This window comes from Haplochromis burtoni, unplaced genomic scaffold (assembly GCF_018398535.1).
Source record: "Haplochromis burtoni strain Fernald_Lab_line unplaced genomic scaffold, NCSU_Asbu1 Contig_312, whole genome shotgun sequence".
Classification (NCBI taxonomy): Eukaryota; Metazoa; Chordata; class Actinopteri; order Cichliformes; family Cichlidae; genus Haplochromis; species Haplochromis burtoni.
The window spans coordinates 352341-373276 of NW_024582673.1; the positions used below are offsets into that span (position 1 = coordinate 352341).

General features: G+C 43.9%; 1 protein-coding gene across 19 annotated transcripts in view; it reads right to left on the minus strand.

The window, feature by feature from the left end:
• The window catches only part of nfixb (nuclear factor I/Xb), a 147789-nt gene that overhangs the window by 7668 nt on the left and 119185 nt on the right, over positions 1-20936 (minus strand). For 8 of the 19 annotated variants that reach the window (XM_042228212.1, XM_005941787.3, XM_005941788.3 and 5 more), the window contains 9 exons: positions 20770-20844; positions 19743-19863; positions 19451-19486; positions 18794-18924; positions 16393-16467; positions 11050-11178; positions 6691-6866; positions 5035-5182; positions 2846-2937 (listed from right to left, as the gene is read on the minus strand). In XM_042228212.1, the coding sequence (XP_042084146.1) occupies positions 2846-2937; positions 5035-5182; positions 6691-6866; positions 11050-11178; positions 16393-16467; positions 18794-18924; positions 19451-19486; positions 19743-19863; positions 20770-20844 (983 nt within the window). The remainder of the gene's footprint in view (positions 1-2845; positions 2938-5034; positions 5183-6690; positions 6867-11049; positions 11179-16392; positions 16468-18793; positions 18925-19450; positions 19487-19742; positions 19864-20769; positions 20845-20936) is intronic. The other 11 variants (XM_042228213.1, XM_042228211.1, XM_042228219.1 and 8 more) reach the window with 9 other exon arrangements.

Genomic DNA, 20936 nt, shown 5'->3' on the forward strand with positions numbered 1-20936 from the left:
GCGGTAATAAAAGCCGAGGGAGGTCAACAGTGATCACTGACTGTTTTAGGAGCTTTTTGAGATTAAATAGAAGAAAATACAAAACATTAAACATGTTAACAACACAAAAGCCATATTAAACGCAGACTACTTTAGGCCCGGAAGTAGGATTCGTCACGTCATCACTTAACAACCGGATAATGCCCATTTGAAGAAAAATATGATGATATCCTTTAACCTGTTTGTTATGAAATGCTATCATCTTTTATTCTAACACACTGGTGTGAAAGTTTGTCATAATCTGAGTAAATACACAAGAATTTGCACCAAATCCAAATCAGTTCATCCTTTAGTGTAAGTGAACATTCCTGCCAAATTAAAGGTGTTTTCTCACATGAGGTTGCTGTGACCTTCACCTCGGAGCATGGATGATCAACCTGAAAACAATGCCTGTAGCCACACCTGTCACCAGCTGTGTAACGATTGCCCATCCAAAGAGCAACTGCACCACAAATGGTTTCTGAAAATGTCTGCACACCGTGTTGGCTTTTGGCTTCAGGGGGTTCCTCTAGTTTTTAAATACAGTGAATGACAGAATTGTCATCTGGGCCTCTAGCCCAGCTTATTACCATCGAGTCTGTTCATTTCTGGAGAGAAGTACAGTATGTCTTGAATTTGGCTGAGTAGTTAATAGCTCCTAATAGCCAAGCAGCAGCAGGGAGATAGCAGTCTGGCGCTCTGTGTCACTTGCGCCTTCTTCACGTTGAGTTTTCTTCTCCTCAGCATGAGCAAGGAGCAGAAATGGGTCACCGCCACTGTTGTTGGCTGCCCTGCTTGGCCTCCAGGATCTGGCACTGTGGGCTGGTGCACCAACATTCTAGAAGTCAAGCCTTGGAAACTACTCTGCGCCTCCAGGGAAGCAGCCTTTTGTTTTGTTTGACTCTAACAGGTCGCATGAATACCCCCCTGCCTCCCTCCTGCCTCCTGCCCTTCTCAGCTACCCTACTCCCCTTGGGCACGGTCCCAGCAGGCCTTGGGCATTGTAACTTCTCCCTTCTTAGTTACTCTGTCCCTCTGTGTATGTGCTTACAGACACACACAATCCATCTATCTCCCGTGAACACTCCCACTAAATCCTTGGCAGCAGACAGTGACCACCCTCTTTTCTTTCCTGCCCCCCTCTCGAGCAACCCCTTCTCAAATTCAAGATCAACTGGCTATGACATCATGTCTGGTTGCCGGGGGTAACGAGACGGCCAGGACGTGACTTCTATAGGGGCCGAAACTCTCTGTTGCTCTGTTCCCTCCATTTCCCCTCTCGCCTTGCCCTGCTGGTATCTAGTTTCTCGTCTCGCCTGGATGTAGCACCCAACGTTTGCCACTAGAGGGAGGACAAAGCCCAGCGCTGGTCCTGAGCCGCCACAGGCTCGTTTTTGAGAGGATCTTTGTTTTGTGATTGATCTTTTAGTTTTAAAGTGGACCATTAATCTTTTCATGTCACTGCAGAGACACGTGTAAACAGTTGGTGCCGTGTGTGTTTTAGCTACGCATTGAAAAGTAAAACCATATTTCAGACAATTTGTCCTAGTCGGTACAGAACATCTCAACTTTTCTATGAGACACACAGCCAGAAGTTTTTGGTTACCTCTGTCCAAATACATCTGTGTTCTTGGTGCTATATTTTTTTAATGTTTTTATGGTTTAGGCCTAATGAAACCAAAGACATAGCGGTAAGTAATATTTTTGACAACAATGTGTTGGCAACAGTTTGGGGAATCCGATATTTTGCTACACACAGAGCCAGATCCACGAAGAAATAGTTTTAATGTGAATTAACTTCACTTGGCGTTAAGGGGAACTCTGACTGCAAGTCTTTATTGCCTAAATTCAGTGCTTTAACTCACAATAATGGCCTTGTGGTTAAAGAGCAGAGGCAGTTACAGGAGCATATTAATACCCACGGATCTTGAACCTGATGTTTAACAATTAAATACAGTTTGTATGTGATGTTCGCGTGTCCACACAGTTTGGCCACATGATGTGTGCAAAGTTCCACTTCCAAGAAAATAGAAACAACTTAGAGTTAAGCAACATAAACATTTCATCAGCAAAGAAAATGTTTATGAAGTGATGGAACAAAAAGAGATGAACAGTGAAGCAATGAAGGGTAAAGAGCAGAGTATAATGAGCGGAGGGGCAGAAATGGAAAGGGAGAAAAGAGAGAGAACAGAGGGCAGAGAAACAAGGGAGGAGATCAGCAAAGCAGTTTCAGATGGTTTCCATGTGTCGACGAGTGGAGCTGAGCTGGCTCCAGGCGGGTGTGGTTGGACATTAATGAGAAAAGTACTGGTGGTAATGGAGGAGGCACATGAATGAGGTGCAGGGTGGTGAAGGGGAGGAAGAAAGAAGGTGAGAGAAGGAGAAAGTAAAAGGCAGAGAGTGAGCAAAGTGTGGTAAAGCTAAAAGGACGGAGAAAGTGAAGTAGGAAAAAAAAGGGGGGGCAAGAGGAGGGAAAGGAAAGGAAGCAAGTAGAGAAAAAAAAGCTGTGAGTAAAGGAGCCTGAAGGGTAGGCTCCATATGTGCCAAATAAACAGTTGAGCACATATGGTAAACCACACACGTACTGTAAAATACAGATGTACAAATGCACACATTGATGGCGAGCTGTGGGATGGTGCGAGAGAAGAGGTGGAGGAAACCGTGCAGCAGGTTTCAGGCAGTGAGGGAATAAGAAATATTTTGGCGTACATCCACGCAGTTAATAAGTTTCCAGAGTTTGACCAGTAATTGCAGCGAAAACAGCTGAGTTTCCTCCTCACTCTCCTACAAAGCGAGAAAAACTGCCAGTATATCACCCAACTCCTACCTGTGTCTGCTGCGGGATGTTCAGAAAGTTGTTGTCCCGTGATCCGATGCCGACAAACCTGTTGGGAGCTGTGGCGCCTGGCGTGGAGTATGCTACGGAAACAGAAGGAGGACAGAAAATCATCAGTGCCAACTAAACAGCTAGCACTGCAACCTCTCATGGAGTCTTAACTGGAAAGGTGCAAATTCTGGGAAGTAAATGTGTACACTCATTTTATGAAAGTACAGTGAAGAAAGGTGTTCTACTTTCATGACTGTAAGCTAAACCGAATGTAGCTACCTGCTTGTTTAGCTTAGCATGGCATTAAAACTGACCATAGGCTGGATAAAATGCGATGAATGTAGCCACAGTGACACCACTTACTTATTGGGTTGTAAAGCACTCTTTTAAAGCTCCAACAATATCTTTTTGTCTGCTCCCATGTTGTTGTTGTTGTTTTTCTTTTAGAAACAAGTGACTACACACGGCTGAGCATAGAGTGCTAGCTTATCAGGTAACGCTAGCAAGAACGCCTTGGCTAGCAAGCGGCACCCATTAATATTACAATTTCTCTCTATCTGCTTAATGACTTTTAAAAAGAGTACAATTCACTCTTCATTTAATAATTATAAAATAAAGACAGGACCCATTTTTTTCAAGACTAAGGAACATGGACATCTATGGGTTTAGCTTGTTTTTGGAGTCAGTCGTTTTCTGGCACTTTAGTGTTGATTTTATTATGCTTTTTTGTTTGTTTGTTTGTTTTGTTTTATCTCTGCAGGTTGATACTTGACTAAATAGCTAGCACAATCCAAAGTTAGCAAAACCACTGGAGCCAAAAAAACTAAACAAAAACAAAACATAGCCATACCTGTTGAAAACCGAGATTCTAAATTAAGCAAACTGATGTTACCTTCATGTGATTGAGCGATTTAAATGTTTTAAACTTTTTCTCTTCTAACTTTGGCAAAAAAGCAAATCATTGTAAATGGTCATTGCTTCAACATGAAATACCATATATTAAACCTAATAGATTTTGGGAAACAGGCGCTTGCTTCTACCGAAAGTACAGCTATACATCATTGAGGTCATTAAGACCCCATGGAAATCTGGCATGCAAACTCAGATCTCCCCGGGTGATTAAGGCTACTTGATAAACTTCGTTGGAAGCGATTATGCACACTGAAATTCTGACACTGAGGAGTCAGGGACATTTAAAACCCAGTGGCATCAACGTCTCTGACAAATTTAGGGCAGTTTGAGGTACCCTACGGACTCCAGAATCTGAATCTCACTGAGGCATTCAGAGATGTAGTGTGTAGACTTGTGCATACGTGTGTCTGTTTGAGTGGAGGAAAGGGAGGACAAGAATGAGAGACAGGAAGGAAGATAGATATACATCCATGTGTTTCTAAGAATTGGAATAACATAGATAAGACATAGAAGACTTTGAGACGCTGACTGGGGGTAAAACAAAAACACTATATTTGAAGGAGAGCTAAAAACAAACAAAAAAAGTGCTCCATCCAGTGCCCCTCCTACCACAGGTGAGAGAATGTACTGTATGACTGACAAAAATTTAAATGCACACCCTGTTCTTGCTCTCTAACAACTACCATGCAACAAAAGAAGCTAAAGCAAAAGAGGTACCAGTAAGTTATTCCATAAGGTGTCCCAATCTCTACTGGAATGTTTTTGGAGTCCATATAAATTAACTGCCCTAAATTTGTGCCCTTTCATAAGCAACAATAAGTTAAAAATAAAAATCTTCTTACGAGGTTTAGCGATGTGCCCAGAGAAGGAAGAAAAGAGGATTTAGAAGTAGAAGAAGTGGAGCGGTGATGTAGCTTTCTCACACCAGGCCACGCAAAATGGGTTCAACATGTAGAGCTCCTGAAACTCATGGGACCTAATACAGAACCCTGATGAATGCCACCCAAGTCCATAATGAAGACTACTTTGAGCCAAACCTTTGATGGCCTTGATCTACTCTATTGTGCTCCACAGTATATTCTGTGCTTGCTGTCATTGCCTTCCACGGGGCTAGGGAGATGCGATGCTGGATACACAATGATGGGGCGAAGTTGGAGGAAGAACACTGACAAAGGTCCTTTGCCTGGAGAGGGTTGGGATTTTCTGATTTGTTTTTTTATATTTCTTTTTTTTGGTGTTGGTTTGGTTTTGAGAACGGTCTCTGCGGGGTCACTTACACGGAGATGCGGGCGAGGAGAGTCCGCCGTCAGGGGGCGTGCTGTTGGGTTTAGAGTCGGGCATGGGAAGGGGCACTGGGCGGGCCACTGGGGGAGGTGGAGGCAGCAAGAAGGAGCCTGGCATTTTGCTCTGGCCGCTCCCGTTTGGCTGCAGACAACACAAATAGGGTCAGGAGGGCGACATGCGACAATCCGCAGACACGGAATGAAAACAGGACGCAGCTTGGGAGGCCAGGTCCAAAAAAATATCCATGACGGCGGGAGGAGGAGTGGGAGGGGGGGAGCGATGGTGGAAGGAGGAAGAGGAGGAGGGTGGGAAACAACAACCAAAGGAATGATGTATGTGGACGGCATCTTTCATGAAGGTGTGAAAAATAATAATCACCACAGGGTTTGAAAGGAGTAGGAGTTGGAGCTAAAGGTGAGAGGTTCCACAGGGGTGGTCCGTGTCGGGTGGAGGAGGAGTGGAGGAGGGAAGTGAGCAAACTGTTTGACTGGGTTCGTCCAGAAGATGGCAAGAAATCAAAACCATGGAAGGATACTCTTCTACACAAGCACAACACCACCAACAACAGCAGCACCAAACAACCAAAACTTCAACTAAAATCAGAACGGCTAAGAATGAAAACAGAAACACGATGACACAACACAGGGCGGGTATGCTTGACTTGAAGTGTGCCGTGACTGATTCATTCTCGTGCTGATGGTTATAATTTCTGAGGGGTTGGGTGGAGCAGAAGAAAGAAATAAAAAGAGGAGGAGGGGGAACGTCAGGGTCTGAAAGAGGAAACGGCAAAATGACATCGACAAGACAGTACAAAGATTTGTAGACCAGCTGAGTAAACGAATGTGACGTGTGCTGTATTTGTGTCGCCGTGGGTATATTTCCCTATAATGTAGGTGGACACATCGTCAAAGAAGCTCTCTGCCATTCCTAGTTTATTCAAAGTAATAGTATAATGGTTCATTCATGATTTCAAATTTAGGACCATAGTTACAGTTGAACTAGCTTTTAGACTTTTGAATATGTCATTAGATTCCAATGAGGTATGATCAAGATGTGCAACTACAACAAAATTTCCAAATTAAGACAAAAAGAAAGAGATTTGTATACGTCTATTCAAGCTGCTCAAATTCTCACCTATAAATCTATTAAACTAGTTAACTCCAAGCACCAAAATGACAGATGAAGGATTAAAACTAAAACAAGCACTATTCTTGAATATGTATCACATCTGTCAGTCACATGATCCGAGAAAAAACCAAAAAACAACAGAACCTCAGGGATAATGTGCATACCTCTCATTTGGTGAACCTGACATCATGTTACGTTATAATTAACTGAGAAAGACGAGCCACAAACACAGATTTCATTATGCACACAGCTTCCGTATGCTGTACTGTTTCACTAACATACGGTGGTCCCTCGCTATAACGCGCTTCAGCTTTCGCGGTCTCGCTGTTTCACGGATTTTTTTGTGTGCAATTTTGCATTCTTTTTTTTTTTTTTTTTTACAGCGCATTGTGTCCTGCATCCTGATTGGCTGCAGACCATTGTCAATCAATCTCGTGCCGTGTCTCCTGCACAGTACAGAATGCGTTCAGCTTGTCAAATTTACATAAATCATGTTTACTTTCATTGGTGACGGGTCTTACCTGCCCAGCGGCCTGCCCTGAGCCATCGGCACAGACAAACTGCACAAATTCCTTCAGGGGATCCTGTCCAGGGTGGTGGTGATAGCGGATGGTTGGGTGGGTGAAGTAGGGGCTAGACTGCTGGATGATGGAGGGAGACGGGAAGTGCAGGGCCGAGGCTGAAGCACGGGGGCTCCCTGTAAACACAGACGTTTGGTATTAGAGGAAACACGAGCAGAGGAAGAGCGGGACACGAACCGCTGAGTTTCTAAACATTCTTACAGATGGGAGAGATGAACTGAGCAACCACCAAATGATAGCAAGAATATCACATCGCAACTGGAAACAATAAAACTTAAATCTGGTTTTAAGATGAAAGGAACTCGGTTTTTCTAGGAAAAGCTAATTTCGAGTTAATAGGTATTGTATGCATTGCTTATTTTTTATGACTCCTCCAGTAAACCCTTACAGCTTTATTGAAGAAATTTATATGAAACGCTGCATCCAGATGAACACAATGAACTTTTCGGAAAGAGATTTTTACACACATATATTCACATCTGAACACTCACTGAGACAATGTAACAATTTAGGGCAACGCCGTTCAGACTGCACACACTTCTAAATGGGCACAAATTCAGCAGATAAAAGCGCTGCATTTTGAAATCAGATCCAAAAAGCCTGTTAAAAAACACAAAGAGATCATTGAGGAGTGTCTTATATTAGCCTGTCTTAATGCCTGCGCTCCTGTGTGCTGTTTTTGAGGGTGTGATTCACTGGCGTTGATGCATTTTGGCATTTGCATACTAAAGCCTTTTTTATCTGACACATTTTGTTTCTAAGACAGAATTAATCTGTAAATACTCTCTAAATCTGAGTTAATATTTTTTCTGCTAAATGGCTTGTGAGCTTTATATCTGTGTATGTGCACGACAGGTGCGGAGATGCAAAATATAACTGCATTCTGTGGCTAATAAGCTTACACAAACAAAAAACATTCTGTTTTTCACCAAAGAAAATAGTGAAACTCACACCAAACAGATGAATATATGTCTGAGGTGCGAAAGGGGAGCAGTTGGTTGAGCCCTACCACACCGAGCACAAAGCCCTCCCTGTCAGACTTATATCCATTACTAAATCTCCTTGTTTTGTATTAGTAGCCTGTTCTCTTAGCTGTGCCAGTTTAACACCCACCCCATCCCATACAGGCCCCCCAGCTGCCCACGTTGGGCTGCCAATGCTCTTTAGTGCTTGCATCTTATACATTGTGTGTGAGTGCACTTCATAAGGGTGCCAACCCTGCTGCATTACCCCCCAGACAAGGGCCTATGCTTCAGGGCCCAGCAGCACCTTGCTTCCATGCCAGGCTGCCTGCTCCCAAGTGAAGCAGTCGCCCTGCTCCTATAGTCGCATACTAATCCCATTAGACACTGGGTGAAGGCCAAATGCTGGGGGTATGGGAGTATGGATGGGGTGGTGGTGGCCCCTTCATACTTTCACCTTCTTTTGATTCCCATCATATTTGCCTTTAAACTGCCAAAGCCCAACGAGCCCTTCACTGATACCACCTGACATGTCACAGAGGTATTAAGAACATTAAGATATTAAAATATTGCTAAATAAATTCATTATAATCCTTCTTATACAGTTGAAATATCCGTGTTTGCTTAGTTTCTAACTGTGCTATGCTAATATCCAGGGTGGTAGAAGCTGGACATTTAAACCAAACGGTCACTACTTGAAGGCTAATATTTATCACTTAACCTCAGCTGTTTTAAAACGTTTCCTTTACTTTCAGCTAAAGGTGGAAACAATTTATTCATTTCTTTTAGATAACAGATATACATCTTTGTAGGTATTCCACTCATTATTGCACTACTTTAGCTAACTATTTTACAACGTCAGCCAACTAATCTTTGTTACTTCCAGCTAGCTGTGTAAGAATTTATCTGTCATTTCAGAAACATGTATTTAGCTTTGTTTAATTTTTTAACATTTAGAAATGATTTTGAGCTCTTCCAGCATTTTAGACATTCCTGCTAGCTAAGTGTTTCAAATACTTTTTGAAACTGTACGTCCAAACTGTCTGTTACATACACTATAATTTGTTTGGTTCATCTGCTAACTAGCACATGGTCCTTCAATACAAACACAGTTGTTTTTATATAGGGAATTTGCAAAAAACAGTGGAACCATGGCTGACGTGGCTGAAGGGAGAGACTCCATGAAAGCCACCCTTTAGCACCGTTGCTGCTATGAACAGCTGGCCCCTGCATGCTCCTTATTCCCACTTTCAATCCTTTAAATCTCTTGGATCTTGTCTTTTACGTAGAATAACAACAATGCTGATGATGTGGTAACCACTTTCAAACTAGCATGGCAGCATTCCCAGTGTGCACGCTGCCACAGTTTGTATAAAAAAAACAAATCCCAAAGTGTGTAACTTAGAACCTCTGGCCACCGCAAGGATGGGATATTGTATACATGTGTGCACGATGGTGTGAACACTAACAGTGCATGTATGTGTGTGTGGAGACTGGATTTGCTGTAGTCACATCTCAAGAGGTTCTGTCAACAAGCGCTGAGTAGGGTTTAATGACATGGCGGTCAACCTCACATCTGCTCAGTGACTAAAAAATCCTTTGATGTAGTGCAAGCACAAGGGTAATTATCTCCAGTGAGCTCCTTTACTTTGTGAATTTAGAAAAGTACATAAAAAAGAGAAAGTCTCTAATTTGATCTGTACTGGTAAAAAAATTATGATTTCTGTATTTATATTTGGAAGCTCTTTAGCTCCACGTGTAAATAAAGTGGCAGGGTTTAAAGATTGATCTGGTACACAGTAGCTCAGACTCAAAACATCACTTTGTGGCCGTGCTAGTTTGAATTACGTGTTCAACCTGGACTTCCCAAACTGGAAAGGGAAGCAAATCAATAGGAATTTCAAGAAAAAAACCCGTAACGTGACTAGTTGACTAATTAAAGGTCATGAAGCAAAAATGATTTGAATGAATGACTGATTTCCTTCCTGTCTGGAATGATACATATTCACTACTGTTACCACTAAGTATCAGTATGACCTTGCAGCTTGCAGATTTAGATAAAAGGGTTATCTAAATCTGCAAGTTTAAGACAAAACCAAAACGGGAATTTATCAAATTGTTACAAACCAACAGTGAGTTTGGGGATCTGAGACCATGGCAGTTGCGCAGTTGGCGTCATTACCGTCAGACATTAAAAGGAAATGTTTAAGACCAACAAGTAGAAGCTGAGATAGTGACTTTTAGTTTGTACTAATGAGGGAAGCTCTAGACCCCATAACAGCGTCTTTCAGAACCCACTCTTCAAGTGTAATTCTGACTTTCTGGTAAAAATGTAAAGCGTTCAGCCAGGATGAGATAACCTGTTGGCCCATTATGAAGTCATCGAGGCCTTTTTGCCCAACGAGTCAAACTTGTTTCAGAGCTAGAAAATAAAAATGCAACAATTCTTCTTCTACAGCTCTTGGACTGTACTAGGGCAGCTTTGCATCTTTTACAGTTTGAAGTAATGCTTATTTCTTTTTTGCTGAGCCTGGTCATAGCCTAGTCGACCTGCCTTCATTTCCCCCTTGATTGGCTGCCAGGAGGCTCGAACAACGAATAGGTGAGGTTGCTTTGCTCACAGCCAAAGCTGTGACATCATGCAGAGCCAAGAGTTACGTGGTATTTAGAACAGCCTGAAGCCTTGGCTTTTGGCTCACAGGGATTAGTCGTGCGTACACTTACCTCATTCATTTTGTCCATGCTTATTGTGAGAAAATCTGAATTTGGACCCCCCCCCCCCAAAAAAAACCCCAAAGCAAACAAACAAACAAAAATCCTAACAATAGCTTGTTTATTCATTACTCATTTCCACTTGTGGTCCTGAGACTGGTTTGCCATCCAGGAGTCTTGAAATGAATACTGGGAGTAGATGGGTAAGAGGAAGCTGTTTTATTCATGTAACATCTTGACTGATCTGACAGAACAGGTTGCAATATCCACCAAATCCCTCTAAGAAGACAGAGGCAATCTACTAACAGCCATCCACCACCAGACAGAACTAGAGAAGCCACACACCACACCCAGAAACCCTGCAAGCTCCATCACCGGCAAGACCTGCACCCTACGAGGTAGGAGGAGGCAGAAGAGGACGAGGCACAGACCCATAGAGTTACCTGCCAGCTTCCCAGCCACTCTCATCTCCCAAAGACAACGCCCCCAGCTCTAAACCACAGAGGGGTAGGGTGGGGGATGGGGGCACTGAAAAAGTGAGAAGTGGGTAGGAGGAGATGGTGAGGAGGGGGAGAGGAAGGGGTTGGGGCGATCAGGGGGGGATCGGGAGCTGGGTTGGTCTCACCTGGTCTCACTCCCGCCAGCATTGGCAGTGGGTGGTGGGTGAACGCCATGCGGGGGGACCTCGTCTGGGAGGACAGGGCGCTGAAATCGAATTTCCCCGGCTTCTTAAGTGAACCAGGCGACGAGAGTCCTGGCAAAAAGGGGATCAACAAAATGGCAGAACAGAGACGAGGTTTTAATCAAACATGGCTCCTTTTCTTACTTTGACTCTACTCAAAAAAAGAAAAAGAAATTTATCAGACTTTGTCAGATTTGATTACAAGAATCAAATGATTATGATCGACTGAAATCAATGGATTGATCGACTGATTCATTCATTGATTTGTTTGATTGGCTTAACATACAGATGGGTCCTCACAACCTGTCTATTCTGTGTCTGTACAGTCAGCGGGCTGTACCGTGTCTGGGGGCTGAGGGCAGGGTCCGGTGAGAGGCCATGGTTCGAAGCAGCGGGGGTTCAGAGCAAAGGGAGGTGACGGGAGAGGGGAAGGGGTGGGTCGGGTTCAGGTCGAGAGGCTGGGGGCACAGCGTCAGGACAGAGGAGAGCTGGGAAATGCAATAGCAGTTCAACTATGGTCACCACTGAGTGTATGAACAACACAGCAATCCCCCTGCTTACTTTAACCACTGAAATCTAATCAAACGGTCTCCTTTGTGAGGCGCAAACTACCCGACTAATCCCACACGACAACGCTCTCAGAGCCCGGCGTCGCTACAGAGAACTTCAGGAACGCAGTCAACAAACATGCCAACCAACCTACTCACTGCACTTGTCAGGATGCCTCTTTAGAATGAATGGGATTCTGGATGGCCTCATATCTGGGGCAGACTGTGCTTTCGATTCAATGCCAGCATGAGCTGTGCAACTACATATAGCTGCAGACGAGCATGCCAGAACATACATCAATGGATCCTCTGATGTAGTGCCCTTCTGCATATCTGACTGTCAGGTATTTTATGTTACTGACTTATAGTATTTCATAAAGACGTGCTTGAACTTCTATACACACACACACAGACGCGCACACACACAAGCTGCTCAGGCTGGGTGGTAAGCACCGGGCGAACTGCCAGTAAAGGCTAGATGGGAGAGCTGTAGAAAGATGGAAGAAGTTAAGCAGGAGCGGAGCGGTGACGGCATGGCCGGCACACACAGACAAACATATTAAAGTGTCCCCCCTTGTCTATAAATGTCGGCCGAGGCTAAAAGCCTGCATGAAATATCCCTTAGTTTGGCAAAAAGGGGCACACAAAGTATAGGCCCAGCTCACCAGCGGACCAGAAACATGGCCAGAAGTGTGAGAGCTACAGATAAAAGAGGCTCTCTTCTGTGATCAAGGCCTTGTGTGGTGGGTGCTGAGGGAATTTATTTTGATGTATGGTAATCCAAAGGCACAATTTAGACTTTCTGGGTTTGAGGAACGGTGCCAAATGGTGTATCTGACCTCTGCGTGGAACCGCAATGTTGAATATAAGCTGAAATAAAACTCTGGAAAGAAAAAAATCCATAAAACAGAGAATAATGAGGAAGTTAAAGTACAGAAAAGTACATCAGCATGGACACACAGACCTCATTACTTTTCTCTGGAACATGCGGAGCTCGTGTTTTGCTTCACATTTGGTTGAAAGAATAGAGCGATAAACAACCTTGGCGAGAAGGACGCCCGTAAACTACTAAGCGACACAATATTCACACATATAAAACAAACACACTCGAATAAAGACGTGGATAATTTCAACACGGCCCGAGAGATGTGGAAATAGATTTTATGAGCTGAGCTTATAAAGTCTAACACAGCAGATTTCTAAACAGCTTTTTCTTAAATGCTAAACTGGGAAATGTTTTATCACTATTTAGCCACAATGCTCACAGGCACCACGGGTGCAGCTGTGCTTGTGTGGGCACCTATAAGCACAGAAAAAGGTGGGCGCTGGCACTTATGTTCAGATAGGCACGTCACGTGACTTCACGAGTAGGTGGGAGGAGCGGACACGGCGAGGAGGGTGAGATGCACTTTATTCACCGATAGATTTACGAGACAAATATCATCCATCTGGTGATGCTTTCTTGGGGGCATATTACAACCAATTTACAGCTAGTACAGTAAAGCTGCAATCTACTGTTAACAGACTGTGGAATATTCAGCAATCAGCCAGAACTTTCAAATCACTGGCAAGTGAAGTGAGTAACATTTATAATGCCATTAAAATGTAATATTATGCTGGAAACTTTGGATGATGTCATCCATGTGGCTGTTACTTTGACATGCATTACCCACCACGACGCTGATCCAGACCAAGCCCACCCTTTCCCTCGTGATGACTACTGTACTCCCTGCTGGCAGGCAGCATGCCTGCCAAACTCCTCACGAATGGCTCAAGAAACGTAAGAGCTCAAATTTTCAAGCCTCCAAAGTCTTAAAATTGTAATATGACAGAGCATCGCAGCACCCAATGAGGTCCCCTGTCCATACCCCAACAGGTCAGAGCTGTTTGGCATGTTAGGCAGATGGTTTTAGTTTTGTGGCAAATCTCAAGGAGTAGTACGTAAGGATGTACCCAATGATGAGCGGTGCTCAGGAGACGTGCAGAATCAATCAGGCTCTGGAGTACCTTTGAAGGAGTCGAGACCACAGATACGGCTCCATGTTCAGATTTCTTTTATTTGAGGGTTTAAATTGTAATAAAATACTATTTGGGAGTATCAGAGATGTCACTGTCGTAGCACCGTGAGCATGTGTCTTTTTTATTTCACACATCAAATGAGCAGCTGCGCAGGATTTCTTGCAGCAGCAACCTGAAAGCAGCTGACCACCACAAACAGCAGCGTTTCTGTTTTGATGTAATTTTCATTTTTATTATCCTTTGAAAACGTCTCCCATCGAGGCATTTCACGATTGGTTTCAACGTAATGGAAATAAAAGGACATGATATGCCTAATTTTGACTAATATCTGATACTTGTGGGCATTTTTGTGTAGATGCAAGTTTAAATAATGGTTTTAGCAGGGCTCTGTCTCTTCACAGGTTATCTGCAGCCATGTTCAGCTGAACGGGTTAAACAGGGATGGCTCTCTGTAGATCAGCTCTAGTCTTTGGCTGGAAGTCTTAGAAAATGTTCATTTCTCTGGTTCTGCATTGGTTTAGCTAATTTTATAAAATGAATTTGTAACTTCTGAGTTCTTCAACTTTCTCCCTACACACACACACACACACACACACACACACACACACACACACACACACACATGAAAAGGCATAATTTAAATGGCGTTAAAGCCACAGAGACTGAATGTAAACATGCTGTGTATTCAATGCGTCCCTGCAGCAAAGCCTGTTTGGCTGCAGTTCCTCTGTTGGACGTATAGGCAAGACTGTGCTGCCACATCCCAACTTTAATTATAACCAGCTTATTATGCACAAACAGCCTTAAATTATACATATTGTTTTTAGTCTCTGTGATATTCCCTAATTAGTCGCTATCTTGCTGAAATATCTATCTATGCGGCTTCTCAGTGAGGAGCAGCAAATGAGGCCCAGATGCCCAATGAAAGCTTTGTCTGATAAAGCTAACAGAAGTTACTCTGATCTCTCTCTTAATCTGTGCGTGAGAGAGCGCGTGTGTGTCTGCACATATGCACGCACGCACACATACACAGTTGTTTGTTCTACGTTATTTCTGTGTCCTGCTCCTGGCACGCTGCGCTAACAGACTGGCAGCCAATTGCTCCCATGACCCTGTAGTCTTGCCATGCTAACAAGCTGGCGACCACACAAACCCCCTAACTGTCACAGAACTGGTCCACTAGCATGTGCGCGCGCACAACAGAGAGACGACAGATCTCGTGCACTCCTCGTTCAGGTAAGCGAGGAACAACAGTGTACATCAGCAGAGCAAAGCACCTCATTATACTCGCTGCCACGCGCAACATTAGCGCTCGTAAACGGGGCAGCGCAAGGACACCTCCGCAAGACAGCCACACACATGACGATTTAATGCCCAGATAATTAGCTTGTAATCTCTGTCAAAATCACAAATACATGGGAAACCCACCCCCTCCTTCCCTTACTGAAAGGCTGATAGTGGGCTTTCCCACCACTGAGCAGCAGCAGCAAGCAGGCAGAAGGAGAGAGCGGAGCAGAGCTGAGCGGGAGACAGCGGACTTAATGATGAATTACATGATCACCTGCTATGCCTCAGAGCTTTTCATTCAGGTAGAGAATCACCTTCTGAGCATGCAGAGGCGGAGACTCTCCCCTTTCCTTCCCCCCACCCCCCTCCCCCTGTCCTCCGCCCCTCTTCTCCTCTCCACATCTCTCACTCCCAACACCACCACCACCATCACCAGAACAGATGTCTGCTGTAACCCAGTAGCTCCCTTCGCTGTAGACACATGGAGGCGCCATCTGGACCGGAACGCTGCTCCTCTCCAGATTGGGGAGCGTGCTTATGTGTGTGTGAATGTAAATCAGAGAAGGCGCTTAAATTTAGTTTTCTGTGCGCGTACGCATGTGTCTGCATGTCATTTGTAAATGTGCGCGTTAGTGAGTAAGCATGTCTCGGAGACAGAAGGCGCCTTGTGCATTGATGACACACCTGAGTGCCTTTAGTCTTGTTTGTTTGGGTCGTATGTTGTTTTTCCTGCGCTGTCTTTCAGAGATGGTTGAGTCAGGCCTACAGCAGGTGGGACGCCACTCAACAGCTCTGTCTAAACAACCGGCAGGACGAAGCAGCAAACCCCCATTCACACACCCCGCTCCTCCTTCTTTGTGTCTTTCAGCGCTCGCTTTCTCTCTCCGGGCTCAACAACAAAATTACAACACCCAAGGCACTCAGCTGAACGCCGCTGACAAACTCATACCACCTCGCAAACTCGGTTTGCAGTCTGTGGTTTTTCAGATATGATAATGCACCTAATTGCATATGTAGACTAGGGTTTACATCAGTATAAGAGCATTCAGACATGTTCTCAATGCCACAGAGACGTCTTTATCCTCCTAGACATCACATTTCTTTCACAGATTTACATCTTTAAGGCAGACAGGCGGAAGATGTTATGGAGCTACTGGGCTACCAAAAGGCTTTGGTGAACCCACAATGGACAACAGCAGACATCTGGTAGAAACACAACCCCACCCAGCAGCAGCATAGCCAGAGAACAGGACACAAACAGAGGGATGAAGAGAAGAGAAGAGAGGGACAAATGAAAAATAACCCAGATTCGCTCTGAGAGCTCACAGATTTGAAGAAAGGACAGAAAGAGATGTACACAAGCTGAGGGTGGTGTGAGCGGAGGTAGAGCATGTATACATGAACACAGTATAATGTTTAATGTTGTTCTAACCATGGTAAGGAAACTGCACTCCATCGCTCTCATGCTTAATCTTCCTCTCCTGCACACTGGCCAAATGGTGCTGCACTGAAAGGCCAAACAGGGGAGAAGGGAAGAGTTAACAATGGAAGAGGGGAGGAGAGAAAAAGAGACATCGAAAGAGATGGAAAGAATGAGAGAGAGAGAAACAGGGCTGGTTAAATAATAGGCAATAGGGGATTTTAATGTTATAGAGTGCAGCAAGTGTCTATAAAATAGTTACATCATTACTGTTGGCAGTATTAAAATGGCAGCATGTGAGTGGGAGGGACGGAGAATACATGAAAATTTAGCAATTTAACAAAATCCCCAAAGCCAAATACGACACCCAAGAGATATATGTTAAGTCTATTGAAAATACATTTGACGTGATCACCATCATGATGGTTAACAGTGCGGTTACCCAAAGAGTGAGTGGCTATGACTTCAGCATGTGAATGGGTGGTTGGAGTAGTGCCGCTCAGGATTTTGGTGTAACTTTTAGGTATCTGGAGAATACTCAAAAATTCAACATTTTGGGAAATAAGCAAAATACTGATGGATGATAAAACTGGTGGCCTTCTGATGTCTGTATTACAAGTCAGCATTGAAGCAGCCAGCTCCTGGTTAGCTTAATGTTGTCTCAGTAAAAAATAAATAGATACAAGAACAGCTAGCTCGGCTCCAGTCAACCAACAGCTCTGAGATTCACAAATGAATATAAAGAAACAAAAACAGAGAGAAGAGCAATTTGCCCTCATGGCCCTTTACAAGCCAGTTAGCCTATCACAAAACAAAGAGCAAACACTTATTCTCATTTAATAACCTCGAGATAAACTGAAGCAAAAAACACAATGGTGTCTCGTGACAGTAGCCCATCAGTCACATGACCAATTAGTCTCCTCACTGCATTAGCTAACTGGCTGCTAGCACAGCTTCCTCTTTGCTGTGCAATAATGTAAATTGCTGTATTTCCCAAAATCTCAAAGTACTCCTTAGGAACACCACATGCAACATTACAGTCATTACAGTGGGTTTGCTTTAAGTTAGATTTGTAAAGGACTCGGTTACACCCACTTGCTAAAACAAAGTTGCTAAACATTTAGCAGATGATGTTTGTGTTTCGCAGTCTAATGCACGACACTCGCACACACGTGCACTCAGTCCTGGAGGTGAGCTTAATAGATGTTAGCTCTAATGCCGTAAAAACTAAATGTGTCCATCTCTGCAGCTATTCTCACAGTCAGACAACAAACACTAGACAGCAGGCTATCCTCAGTTTGTGGTCTGATTGAAGGGGCAGTTCAGCCAGAACAAAAAGGTTTTTCTGTCTTTTATCCAATAGCTTCAGGATCAGCTTTCTTTCTGTATCCCATCACAACAGTGGTGTGATGTACATAAACCTTGTTTGTTTTGAAGAACTGGTACTGGAAAGACATTTTTCCTATTTCCAAACACAATTTTCAAATGCATTAAGCATTAGATGATGGCAGAATTTCCAGCGATGGAAATAAAAGACCTTGAAATTTCTGCAAATTCCCCCGAATCTCTACAAACTGTTTAGAGTAACTGAGAAAATGTGTTTTTTACTGGCTCTTTAAGTCCCTGCTGTATGTGAGAAATGATGCTTTGGTGGGGGGTCCATTTAGGTATGGCGTATAAGAGGATTAGAAGTTGAAAATGAAAGATGGTGCAAGTGGGGATGATGAGGGGGGGGCGAGTATTGAAGAGTCAAAATAGATGCAAGCGGGTATGATGGTGAAACATAATTAGCTTTAGCTTCTGGTCCATGTCAAGTCAGGAATTTAATATTTGTGGGAAATACATCTTTTTGCCTCGTTGCTGAGAGTTATTTAGAGCGTTACCATTCTAATAGCTGCACAGTAAGTATGAGCAAAACACAGCAGGAAGTGGAGGGGCTAGTTTGGGCTTTGTCACATATACACTGTTACGATCATATTAAACATGGCTGTCTCAAATAACGAAGTCAGTGCCCAAACCTTCTGTTTATAAATCAGGAGAAAGGCGGCTTGCCTCATAATGTGAACGAACTGGGCGCTGCACCAAGGCCTAGATAACATCAGATAATAATGCTCATTTTGATGACCTCAGCTAGCAATGAAACCTTTCGCTGAAACCAGACTGCTTGTTTCCCTCTTTTTAAAGTTACGCTAAGCTGACCAGCTGGTGCTTGCTTCTTGTTTACTCTACAGACATTACAATAGTATCAAACTACAGAAGCTAAACGTATTTCCCCAAATGTCAAATTGTTTTTTTAAGGCTTTACGATTCAAGGTGAAGCCAGTGTTTAAAGTTTGCCTCTGAATTGATGTGGACCTCAGCACAGTTTCTGGATTGCGTGCAAAATCTGATGCAGCAGTTGCAGCGGGACTACCTGCATCCACATCATTAGGCCAGCCGCTGGACTGAGAGCTGCTGCCAGCCGCTGGGGAACGGCCCGAGTAGAAGACATCATCCACTGGGCTCTCCATCTCACTGTCGTCAATGGACTTGCGCTTGTTGGAGCTGGGAGAGGAAGGAGAGAGATTAGTAAAAGGGATTCATTATGAGAGCAATCTGAAGCAGGCCAGGGTTTCCCACTAAAATAAATAGGCACAACTAATTAGTAAAGGGGACACTGATAAATGTCATATCATCTTAAATCAAGGGAAATGAAACAAAGTCACCTTTTCTCTTAGTTATCTACATTTTGTTTTCATATTATGTTACAGTCTTAAGGGACAAAGCAGCATAATTGGAGACAAACAAACACGAGGCCAGAATTTTAACAACATGCTGTGTCCACGCCGGCTCAAAGCAGCCTCGCGCTAGAAACTGCAAGCAGAAAGTGTGCCTGGTGATGTTGGAGCCTATTTTTGTGTGTGTTTGCACATTCCTACAAACGCATACATCTGTGACCAATAAAATAAAGGGGGCTGTGAACGTACAGCGTGTGCGTATACGTGGGACAGCATGCGTGTGGCTTTTGTGTGATGCAGCGGTCTGTGCTACATTAGTATCAAGGGAGATATTCTGTAATGAGTGTAACTACCTCCGTGGGAGACTTGCATAAAGCTCCATTTCAGTCCTGCAGCGTAAGATGAGCGGGAGAGGACGGCAGAGGAGAGGGAAACAGACACAAACAAGGAACGGGTGACAGACAGATCGGTGGGAAATATGAGTGGGGACGAGGAGGGTTAGTGACGAGGAAGGAGAGAGAAAGATCTCGATCAAAAAGCAGAGCAGGCTAAGCATTAGGAAACACAGTACAGAGGTTGGAGAATGAAGAATAGCAAGTGGCAGAATTAGATTTAGAAGGAGCGTTTCGAGTGCTTTGTGTGTACCTGGTGGAGGGGGTGGAGGTGATCGAGCGCCGCCCCAGGGTCACCTGGTTGATGTTGTAATAGCCGGGGCTGTCCAGGTCAGCCAGAGAGAAGTTGGGGCCTGTCGCTGTAGCCACAGGGGCTGAGGGGATGCACACAGAGAAAACGAGAGAAAAGAGACACATCATAGAAAAAAACTAGAATTAAAAGCTGAAAGTGTGAGAGCCGTCGACTGCAGAAACAGTTCTTTGTTTAAGCTTCGCAGAAGATGATTCCTGATAACTCTGACGTTTCAGTAGCACTACAAATGTACTCATTTCAAAGTCTTTATAGCCTTACTAGTCCATTTTTGGAGACACTGACACGATTATGTTTACAGGACTTTGCTAAACTTCTCGTAGGACCTGGTGTCCACATATGGGAACATCACATTTTGGGTTGTCTGGACCAGCGGTCCCCAACCTTTAACTTTCCCCAACCACAGACCGCTTTATGTCTGACCTTTAAGGTGTCGCAGATAAATACAACAAAATAAAACCAGTAGGGCTACCACAAAAAAAGATTTATTCATGACACACAGGACACCGAGTTAATGATAAACATGATAACAAAATAACGATAAAACCCTGAAGACCATAAATTTCACACTCGAGCCTCAACTCTCGGGGCCGGCACCAAACCACCCACGGACTGGTCCTGGTGCGTGGCCCGGGGGCGGCTGGTCCAGACCGCAATACTAAATTTTGCTCTTTCAAAATTTGTTGTTTCTCATTTTGTTTGTGTACTCAGGAAAATGCTGCTGTGTTCAGTTTTGCACATCATTACTCAAATGTGACTTTTAGTGTTCTATCAAACACCATCGAGCCAAATAGCAAAGAGGAATTCAAAATGCACGTTCGGATCTTAGCAGGCTAATGTACGAGTGATATAATATGCAAATTAATCCAGCTACTCAAAACTACTAGTTATAATAGGTTATATAGTAATATACTTATAATAACATAAGTAACTATATACTAAGAATGAGAGGTGACAGTGGTTGACTCACTCTGCGACACACGGACCAGCTCGGCTACGTTCCACACACCCGAAGTAACAAAGCAGTCCTGGAAACTCAAGTTGCCTGGTTAAAGGGAGAAAGAGACATTTGTGAGTTACACTCTGAATGCACACACACACACACACACACACACACACACACACACACACACACAC